This window comes from Benincasa hispida, chromosome 12 (assembly GCF_027475165.1).
Source record: "Benincasa hispida cultivar pf3 chromosome 12, pf3_genome.v1.1, whole genome shotgun sequence".
In the NCBI taxonomy this organism is placed as follows: Eukaryota; Viridiplantae; Streptophyta; class Magnoliopsida; order Cucurbitales; family Cucurbitaceae; genus Benincasa; species Benincasa hispida.
The window spans coordinates 57,885,841-57,897,228 of NC_143489.1; the positions used below are offsets into that span (position 1 = coordinate 57,885,841).

Sequence of the window (11,388 nt, forward strand, 5' to 3'; positions counted from 1 at the left end):
GAAAGACAATGACGTTTGAGAACTTGTCGAACTGCCATCAGAAGTGAAACCCATAGGTTGTAAATGAATATTTAAAACCAAAAGAGATTCACATGGCAATATCGAAAGATATAAGGCTCGTCTTGTTGCAAAGGGTTTTACTCAAAAGGAAGGCATTGATTACAAAGAGACTTTCTCTCCGGTTTCATCGAAAGATTCTTTTAGGGTAATCATGGCACTAGTAGCTCACTTTGATTTAGAGCTACACCAGATGGATATAAAAACCACGTTTCTCAATGGGAACATTGATGACACGATTTATATGGTGCAACCAGAAAACTTTGTCTCTGGTAATTCAAAGTCTAGGGTGTGCAAATTAAAGAAGTTCATCTACGGTCTCAAGCAAGCCTCTCGTCAATGGTATCACAAATTCCATAAAGTGATAACCTCATTTGGTTTTGAGGTGAACATTGTGGAAGATTGTGTATATCACAAGTTCAGTGGGAGTAAATCAATCTTTCTGGTGTTATATGTCGATGACATACTCATAGCTAGTAATGATGTAGGTTTATTGCATGACACTAAGAGATTCTCAAAAGAAATTTTGAGATGAAGGATCTTGGTGATGCTTCTTTTGTATTAGGAATTGAAAGTGATAGCTACCAGGTTCGTAGAATGATCGAGGAAAATACTGCGAGATCGTTCTCAAGGTATTTTGAGATTGTCACAAAAGAACTACATTGAAAAGATCTTGAGTAGATTTGGCATGAAAGATTGTGTGCCAGGAGATACCCTGATCGCTAAAGGTGATAAATTTCATTTAGGTCAATGCCCCAAGACCACACTCGAGACTAAGGAGATGTAAAAGGTTCCCTATGCATCGACCATTGGAAGTCTAATGTATGCTCAAGTATGTACGCGTCCAGATATTGCGTTTATAGTTGGAGTGTTAGGCAAATATTTGAGTAACCCGGGGATGGATCATTGGAAAACAGCCAAACGGGTTATGAGGTATTTACAGAGAACAAAAGATTATATGCTCACTTATCAGAGATCAGAAGTTTTGGAGATCATTGGGTATTCTGATTCTGATTATGCTGGATGTCAAGACACTTTGCGATCCACTTCAAACTATATCTTCGTGTTGGCTGAAGGAGCTGTATCCTGGAAAAGTGTTAAACAAACACTTATAGCTTTTTCTACCATGGCTGCGAAGTTTATAGCATGGTATGAGGCATCCAATCATGGAATATGGTTGCAAAATTTTGTCACTGGGTTGTGGATAGTGGTTGGCATAGAAAGACCACTAAAATTATTTTGTGACAATAAGTCGGTTGTGATGTATTCCAACAACAACAGAAGCAATACAAAGTCAAAGCATGTAAACGTGAAGTTTCTGGTTATTAAAGAAAGAGTTCAGAATGGTCAAATTTCGATAGAACACATAGGAACAAACTCTATGGTGGTAGATCCATTGACTAAAGGTTTACCACCTAAAGTTTTTCATGAGCATGTTGCTCACATAGGTGTTAGTCACTTTTCTGATTCCATGGTTTAGTGGGAGTTTGTTATTGAGGATATTCTTTGACCTTATTTTGTTTATTTCCTATATAGAATAAATTTGATGGTTTATGTTTTATTATCTGAACTTGTTTATCATGCATGCAGTTTAGCATAAAGTTTTTTAGAATGATCTCATTAAGGAATTTGGACCAGTTGGAAACAGGCATGATCTAGATCACTTTGCATGTAATTTCTATGCTATCCATCCATACTTGATCTATGTCATTGAATGTATTAGAATTGGTGATAAAGGAAGGTTTAGTTACAAGGGTAGTGACGAAAGCCGCCTTGATTCCGTGCTAATACAGGAGATGGACCAGATTGAACCAAAAGGAAACTCTATTATTGAAATAACTTGTTTATGCGCGCTTAAGGTTTATGTGATTTAATTATATTAGGTATATAGACATAGCCCAAGTGGGAGATTGTTAGACATATTTAAATAATAATATGTTTAATTAAAGTATGGGCTATGTACGTGGATTAATAATTTATCACATTGGGTTATTTTATTAGATTGGGTCCTATTATGTGATCTAATTAATTAAGGCCCTAGATTCCTTATTGAGTATAGACTTAATGGGTAGAAGCTCATTCCTAGTTAATTAGGGTTTAATAGAAACCCTAATTGAACTAGTATATAAAGAGACCTTAGGCTATGGTCCCCAACATACCAAAGCAATAAGCACTCAGTCTTTCTTGAATTCCATCTAGAGAGAGATCCCACTTAGGGCATTTGAAGCTTTGGTTGAGGAAGATAATAGCCGCCACTTTAGAGTCATCATAAATATTTTAATGGAATCCAGTATGTATATATTCTTGACAATTTGACATGAATGATTCTAGGGTTTATCTGTTCAATATAGATATAGAGTATTTATGCTAATAATTGAAACTCTAAAATTTTGACGTCCTTCCTATAGAAATGAAGCCTTTGGACGATTTGTTGATATTAAAGCATGAAAGATTATCTAAACTATTTTAACTTCTAATCAATAATTTACTTTATTTAATTTTTAATGTATTATGCAAGTAATCAAATAAAAAAGATAGGTCATTCGATCCACGTCACATATATAACAATACAGTCAACATTTTGTTACGTTAAAGTTAAGTCGTGGACCATTTAGGATCGTGTTGTAAACTTGAGGGACTAAAATGTATCTTTTCATACTTAAAAGATCAAATAGATGCTAACCTCAAAACTCAGTTGTCATATTTTTTCCTTTCAGTTTTTACAAAAAATATATATATATATATATATATATATATATATATATATATATATATATTGCAATTTTTCATAAAAAAAAATCCCATCACCATAACTAGCCATATATATTGGAGTCAATACATTGTGATTTGGTAGCCATTCACATGGAATTAATAGATGGACTACTACAATTAGGGGTTATATGATCCACCAATTTCATAAGTTGTGTTAAACAACTTGTATATATATATCGAGATATTTCATCTTTTTCTCTTTCTCTATTTTGCACATATATCAGAGCAACTCAATCTTATAACTCTATACCCTCAATACAAACTTCCTAACTTGTTATATGAACTCTAGATTTGAGATGTGTGATAAAATTGGGCAAATGTGTATAGTTCAAAGTATACGATTTTTCTATTTTATAATCTATAAATTAACATTCATTTTATATTTTATTTAATGTGAGATAGATCAATGAAAGATACTACTTTTTTTAATTCGATAATTATGGATTGAAGATTGAACAATCGACTTGAAAATGTATGTGCTTTATGGACTATGGTGGTTGATCGATCTAGAAGAAATTCGAGCTTTAATGTCGGTTTTAAGCCGACATTAAAGGGCTTTAATGTCGGTTGGCAACCGACATTAAAGATAGTATTATTAAAGCCCTTTAATGTCGGTTTTAAACCAACCTTAAAGGGTTTTAATAACACCAATAACACAGCCTTCAATGTCGGTTGCAACCAACATTAAAGGTCTTTAGTGATTAAAGTCTGTTGGTTGCAACTGATATTAAAGCCTTTTTTTTTTATTCTTAACCGACATTGAAGCCCGAATCTGTCCGTTTTTTTTTTAAAATTCCGTTACCGAATCCATTTTTTGGTCAAATAAGTTAAAAACGACATTATATGTCCCGTGTTGGGCCAGAAAATGTTCGTCATTGTTTTATATTAAAAAGTATAAAAAAATTTGCATGGTGAGCCCATCAATATTTGTCTTCCACCTATGAATTTATCCACAAACAAGAATCAATATTTCCAATCCATTACATATACTCATCAATATTTGTCTTTCACCTATGAATTTATCCACCAAAATTTGCAAAACAATACCAAAACTAGACTTTCATAGAATACAGCTTATACCAAAGCCACCATTTCTCTTATTCACAAATATCAATTAGTACTAATTCCATGAATACTACTTAACACCAAATACCCCATGAACACAAAAAATATATTATACATAAATCTTCCAATAATAAACAGATCATGTCTTCCACCTATGAATTTATCCACAAACAAGAATCACAATACCAAAACCAGACTTTCATAGAATACTTACACCAAGCCATCATTTCTCTCATTCACAAATATCATATTAGTACTAATTCCATTCACAAAGATCATGGTTAGATAAATTTACATTCATTCTAAGCTAGCATTTACATTCTATTGAGACAAAAAACAAGAATTGCATACTTACACAAATCGGCCAACAAAACTTGCCCATTGGGTCTGAATTACGTCGATCTCTTCTTGCGTATATGCATCTTTTGTATTGAACTACAAAAAGGAAAAAAAAATAAATTCAACATAAGTTTACGTCCATTTATTAAATTAAATCTAGTACTATATAAAAAATAAATAATTTACGTACGAACCCAATAATGGGAGTAGTAGGATTATGTATATTTCGTATAATGGGAGTAGTAGGATAAGCTAGTACTATATCCAGGATTCATACATATATTACTCAAACACTAATATCTATCTAGATCATGAAACCTGAAATCATGAAAAAGACAACAAAGGATGGAATGAGAAACCTTGAAGGAGAATTCAATAAAATTAGAACTACAATAGATAAACAATTCAACTATAATGCAAGTACATAGCAAGGTACCATCTAGGCTAACAGATGGTAAATAATATCAAAATCAATAACTCCCAAATACAGGTCATAAGATACAAAACTCTAAGAACCATGACCGACACTATGATATAGAGTAGACTGACACTACGATATAGAGCAGCTGCCTCATTTCCATGAACACGGCTAGACATTTTTCACTTTTTTTTTACCACAAATTTTTTTCACTTTAAATAATAAAGCAAGAGATCTGAAATAATGGAAAGACTTACAAATGCCAGCATATCCTGGAGATAGCTCCTGAATGGTGTTTGCATGGCCTGCCAAAAGAATAAAATAATTCAAACTAATAACCATCTAACTACTATTTAGAATTCAACATCTTGTGCTTAGTTGGGGAAAAACAACAAACTCCAATACAGTCAAGAGTTAGTTCCCAGTGACCATGAAAAGTTATAGAAATTTAACCATAAAAAAACACTAGATTTCGAGAATATTGCACGCTCAATAATTATATTAAGAGCATGTTGAATATAGAAATAAAGCTGAAGATTATTTGGTTATGATAAACATATAACACATTTCTGTTTGGGCTCGAACCGATCTAATGAAGAGATAGACATCTATAGTAGGAAAAAACCTGAAGATCATCAGGAAGGTACTGATGCTTCATGGAAAGGTCTATGGTCCGCTTCAAACATTGATTGCGCGCATCAACAACCTCCCTGGGGAGTCGATTCAAAGCCTCTTTCACATCAATATCATAATATGGATCATATAGATCGTCGTATCGAAGACCTAACATAGTAATACAACCCAAAATCAATTTCCACGGAACAAAATTCGAAATCAACGCCATAGAAAAAGAAACGATTAGGGTTTCAATTACCATAATTACGGAGGCGTTGGGTGAGCGCTTTCATGTGTTGACGAGCAAACCAGTTCTTCTTTGGGTCGATGAAGGACTGCAAAAAGGATGCCATTTTGATCTCTCTCATTTCTTCCTCCGTAAAAATTTACTCTCTGATTTTTCCGTCAGAACAAGGTTGGTTAACGAACATGAACTTCAGGCATGGACAAAATCAATATACGAACATGAGCTGCACAACGATTAGATCCAACAAGATGGAGCTGCTCTTCCGTCAAATCCGTTGTCGAGAGAAACAAGCAAGGGATATTCAAGAATCAACAAGAAAAATCATAAAAACTTCCAAAATCTTACCCAAAAAACTCTAGCAAGAAGTGACAGATTCCAACGGCTAGATTTGGCGTATGGGTTGCAGATTGGTGAGAGTGAGAGAGAGAAAGAAAGATCGAAACTTTAGGTGATGGATCTACTTTTCTGTGGGTTAGAGAGAGAGTTCGACAGGGGAGAGAGAGAGAGAGAGAAGGCTCACTGGCGACGCTAGCGATGGACGGTGAGGCGATCAGAGAAAGGGTCTTGGCCAGCGAACATGCAGTTGAGGAAGGCAACATGGGAAGGGCTTGGGCGGAAAAGAAGAAGAAGATTGGGGATTTAATTTGAGGGTCAATTTTTTTTCTTTTACACAATATATATATATTAGTTTTTTTTATTTTCTTATTGATAATTGGGGAAGGTGGGAAATGAAAATGGGAGAGAGGGAAACAAAAAAAAGACCTACAATGTCGGTTTTAAACCGACATTAAAGATCTACTTTTTTTTTTTTAAGAAACCGACATTGTACATCCATTTTAGTTTTTCCCAACTGACATCAAAGCCCAGATTTCTTGTAGCATCCAACTATATAAATTATATTTTATATATCCATGATATTCTTTTTTTTTTAAATAGTGATTAGAATTTATCACTTCTAATAATCATTTTTCATCATCATCGTCATCATCATTGTCATCAATAGTCTTCCATTCAATAATATGATGTTAGAGATTATTTGTTGGCAATAACCTTGCAGTTGTTATTTAAGATGTCTTTGCATTGGTTGTTTCTCATAAAGGATTTTTTTTTTTTTAAATATTGATTATGCAAAAATACTTTCATTTTCTGAATTTTCTTTTTAATAGTATTTTTTGCCAATCTCTTTCCTTTTCTGTGTATGACTGCTTTGGAAGTTAGAGTTGCTTATCCTATATCCCTTGTGCATATTTAAATGACATTCTAGTCCTTCGTCTAGGTTGACCGATTTTGTTGAGAATAATATTGTGTTCTATTGTTGTGTGTGTTCGGTCGCAATTGAAATTATAATTATGGAAAGAAGAGAGATTTTCATTGTTCAGAAATGTACTCCAAGTCATTCATTGCATACATATTGTGATTCATTTGAGAAGGAATTCTCAAGCTTAGGGGGAGTTAAAGCTATTCAAGCAAAAGAGACTTTGTTCTAAGAATGGAATATACAGTTCGAGTGAGGAGTTTTATGACTGGAGGGGAGCTCGAGTCTTGTAGAGAGCGAGTCTCAGTCTTAGGGGAGCCTAAGACATTCTTTACTAATACCATAACTTAGAGGAAAGCGTAGTTACCATGGGAGGGAGTCTCAACCCTAGGGGAAGCCTAGGTGAACAATTGAGTGATTAAGTTGTTTAGGAGTCAATGTAATTATATAACAATTATAGATAAGTACTATGTTGTAATTTCTTATCATTGATTTTATTGAAGTTATCTTTCCTGGGCATACTACCTCCCAGACGTAGGTGAATTTACCGAATTGGGTTACTAATCTCTTATATTTTTTTATTTATTTCTAGTAATTGTTCTATGAAATACTGTAATATTGTCTATAACATTGTTAATGTGCAGTAAACACCTCCATACATTTTTTTAATGGTTCATATAATTATTAAATATTTTTTCAAATTGGTATTTACTCAAACAAATATTTTCTTGACCACTATTTACTGATGAATAATTAATTAATTTACTGATGAATCTCATCCATGTTAATTAATAAAGAAGAGTTACTCCCATCCATATTAATTAATTTTAGAAACATGTCAGTTGAATTATATTCGTATCATTGTTTCTTTCATCTTTGTGGGAGGGATAGACCGTATTCTATTTTTTTGATATTCTTCACTACTCCCCATGTTATAAACATCAGACCCACACAACTTATCTTTTAACTCTACTTAATATATGTTTTGTGTTGAATAAACGGTTCATATTTTACTTTACACACAATTTCTTCCAATAACCCATCCACTCACCTCTTAGTTTTTATCAATTATTTGCAATGCCAAAAATTGTGTACTTGGAACTTTGAATTTCTCATATTTATTTCACTAACAAACAATGTAATCGTTATAGCTAATAAAATATTTACCAATCCATAGTTTAAAATTGTATAACCTATTTGGAAGATTTCCAAACAAAAGTTTCATTCCATTAAAAGAAAATTCCAGACACTAATGACATCTTTTGGAACAAAATTGCTATCCATTCTAAAATTACTAGTTAAATCTATATTCATGATACTTAAAATTTCAAACAAATTCATCATATGACATCTTTTAAGAAATAAAGAAACATATCATTGAAGAGAAGAATGCCAAAAATCCCTTCATCTAAGGAGGAACCATTATTGTTCTTTGGTTCAAACTCACAAAAGTTAAGAATGACATTCAAACAAAGTTATCTTATTTCTAAACCAAAATTATATATCAATTCATATTCATACTAACAAAAAGGGGTTGGGGGTTTGGTGCCTAATAGGGTATTCAAAATAATTTAAAACAAATATTTTAAAATAATTTGACCAACCCTTCAAAGTTATCAATAATAATAAATATTATGAGAATAAACAAGCCTTGAAAAAATTATGAAAAAAAATAAAAACGAAAATCCCAGCTATTAGCCTTGAATAAGTCCAAATGGTCAGGTTCAAACGACTTAAGTGGCATTTAATCATGAGACTTGAAATGTCCGTGGGGATTATTTGAGTTAAAAAATGTTGACAATGCTACAATATTCTTCTTCCTATTATAGATTTTGTTTTATCTCTATGCTTTTAAATATTTAATTTTAATCCTATATTTCGAAGTCTTAAAATTTGTCAATATGGTTAACTTATTGATGCTTTATTTTTTTTTTTAAAAAAAATGGTCATTTTCATTAAATTAAAAATATACATACATAATATTTTTCTCTATGAAAATTATTATTGTTATTATTATTTAATTAATTTTGATAAAATTTAATTTTAAATGACTTGGTTTAATAATTTAAGATGTATCGACAAAATATAGGACTTCAAAAAAAAAGTATCCAGATTAAATTTAAAATTTATTAAAAGCTTATAAATTATAATCTGATAATTCGAACTTAAAATACTAAAACGAAATTGGTGTGTAGAATCAAAATCAAATTTTATCCAAATAAAAATGAATGATCAACCTATTTGTTGAGTCTTTTTTTTTTTTTTTTTAATTTATTTATCAAACAGTGGTTCCACAATGGTCCACTTTGCCTTGAATGCCACTCTATTTCAACTCACTCCTTCAACCAATCACACCCATAATAATATAAAAATTCTTTAAATTAAATAATTTGTTTTAGTCCTTAAATTTATTTAGAATTTACTCACTAATTTTAACACGTGTCGGACAATTATTGATTTATCCAACACTGGTTAAAGTGACAAAAATAAATTTAAGGACTTAACAAATTATTTAATTTAAAGAATTTTTATATTACATGGTGTAATTTGGTTGAAGGAGTAAATTGAAATAGAATGTCATTATGGATAAATTCATAACATATTAAAATTTTCTAAAATTCAACCCATGGAATCTTAAGTTTTTTATTTTATGACCAATAATTTCATGAATTTCAATGTGTTGAATTAGTCAATAATTTATTAGACAAAACAATTGATAATTCATATACAAAATTGAAAATTGAAAATTAAAAGATACACTTTTTAAAATTTATTGGATACAAAATTAAAGGTTTATGTATCTATTTGACACTTTTTAAAGTTAAAGAACTAAATAGATACAAACTTAAAAGTTCAATGTCTAAATGTGTAATTTGACCAAAATTTTAAAATAATATTTTGATCAGCTTTCAAATATTCGTTTTTATTTTTAGACCATATATTTTTATATGTCAAATTTTAATTGTTTACTTTTAATATATCTTAAAAGTAATCTATGCCGATTTGAATTTTTTCTTTTTTTAAAAAAAAAAAAACATAGATAGACATCTTTTGTTTGAGCATAAATTTAAACATTGACGTTTTCTTTTCTTTTCTTTTGATAATATGTGTGGTATTAATTTTTAAAATATATGGAGTGATAGACGGAACATTATTTAAACTCAAAATTGATAAAATAATTTTTTTGTTAGTTAAGCTATGAACTATTTTTACATGTGTTGTAGTTGAAGTTATTTCTTTCTTTATTCAATTAAATAAATTAATAAATTATTTAATGACGTATCAAATAATGAATAGAAGGAGTCGATGCTACCAAAATACTAGATTTTTTTACATAATAATGTGCTTCTTCTCAAATTATTGCCAACTCACTATTCACTTCAATCATTATATATATCTTTTTACTTTATCTTTTTATTTCGGTGCGGTGCGGTGGTTAGCTTTTCCCTTTGAACCTTCTGCTTGCGGTTGAGCCACCGTCTGCCGGTGGGGCCGCCACCGCCCTCCGTTCCCCATCCACTCTCCTTCTCTCCTAATCTTATATGCTTTTCGAATCTCTCCATTAGCTTTCCATAACAAACATTGGTTATTTATTTATTTATTTATTTTATTTTATGTTTCCTCTATAAGTATTGGATCCTAATTCCTAAATATGTCATCCCATTTTAGATAAGACATGAGAGTTGGCATCAAATTATATATTTCAATCATATGTGTCAATGCTTATTTTATTGTTGTCACCTAAACATTATATTTATATATAATAAGGTATAATCATGTCCAACTTTTTTATCTCTTAATGGATTTTCTTTTATTGTAATTATTATATGAGAACCTAACCATTCTTTTTCAAAGAATTTGACGTCTTTTATGTGGATAGGACCAATTTGATTGAATCTTGAATGATTTTTTTTCCTCAACACATTAACATAAGAAATTAGAAATTTGAACTTCTAATATTTAGATGGTAAATACAATATTCTAATGAGCTTAATTATAACATTTTTATGTTTGTAAACATAAAAATTTATAGGGTATGAACACTATGTTTATATATATTTATATATAAAAACAAGGGCAAATATAAGTTTATACTTTTGAACTTTGGGAGTTGTATCAATTTATTCCTTAAATTATTAATTGTACCAATTTAAATCCTTCATCATATTTTATTTGATACATTTATGAAAGTTTAGGGTTTAAATTGATGCACTTAAGAAATTTTAAGATTTAAATTAATACAATTATTAGTTTGGAGTTTAAATTGAAACAATCCCAAAGTTTAAGATTTAAATTGATATAATTATTATTTTAGGGTTTAAATTGATACAAACCCTAAAGTTCAAGAACTATAAATTAATATTTGTCCTAAAAAACAATATGTTATTTAAACTTTATTTTAAAATATTAGACACATTCTTTTTTTTAAGTATAAGATATTAAACATTTTCAAATCAATTGACATGATAGAACAATTGAAAATTTTGATTTTGAAGGACAAACTTCAAGCAATTCTTATCTTGATAAGCTTACCAATTGAAGTAAAGCTTCTTGATCATAATAGAACTTAATTATATTAAAAAAAAAAAAAAAAAGAGAGAAGAAGCCAAAAGCACAATA

The 11,388-nt window shown here is 30.3% G+C and overlaps 1 protein-coding gene across 1 annotated transcript; it reads right to left on the bottom strand.

The window, feature by feature from the left end:
• Positions 1-4,542: 4,542 nt before the first annotated feature.
• Positions 4,543-5,635, bottom strand: LOC120067553 (cytochrome b-c1 complex subunit 7-2, mitochondrial-like). The gene is made up of 4 exons (XM_039019103.2): positions 5,526-5,635; positions 5,277-5,434; positions 4,909-4,956; positions 4,543-4,551 (listed from the first exon to the last, which is right to left on the bottom strand). Exons 1-4 carry the CDS (start codon positions 5,632-5,634, stop codon positions 4,543-4,545), a joined length of 324 nt encoding a protein of 107 aa, XP_038875031.1. The 5' UTR covers position 5,635.
• Positions 5,636-11,388: the final 5,753 nt, after the last annotated feature.

What these genes read in the sequence shown, in the direction of transcription:
- LOC120067553 (XM_039019103.2), bottom strand. Translation starts at nt 5,634, where the DNA reads ATGAGAGAGATCAAAATGGCATCCTTTTTGCAGTCCTTCATCGACCCA. An exon ending in CCAACGCCTCCGTAATTATG is followed by an intron (nt 5,435 to 5,525) that starts GTAATTGAAACC and finishes TTACTATGTTAG; the next exon opens with GTCTTCGATACGACGATCTA. An exon ending in ACCTTCCTGATGATCTTCAG is followed by an intron (nt 4,957 to 5,276) that starts GTTTTTTCCTAC and finishes TTCTTTTGGCAG; the next exon opens with GCCATGCAAACACCATTCAG.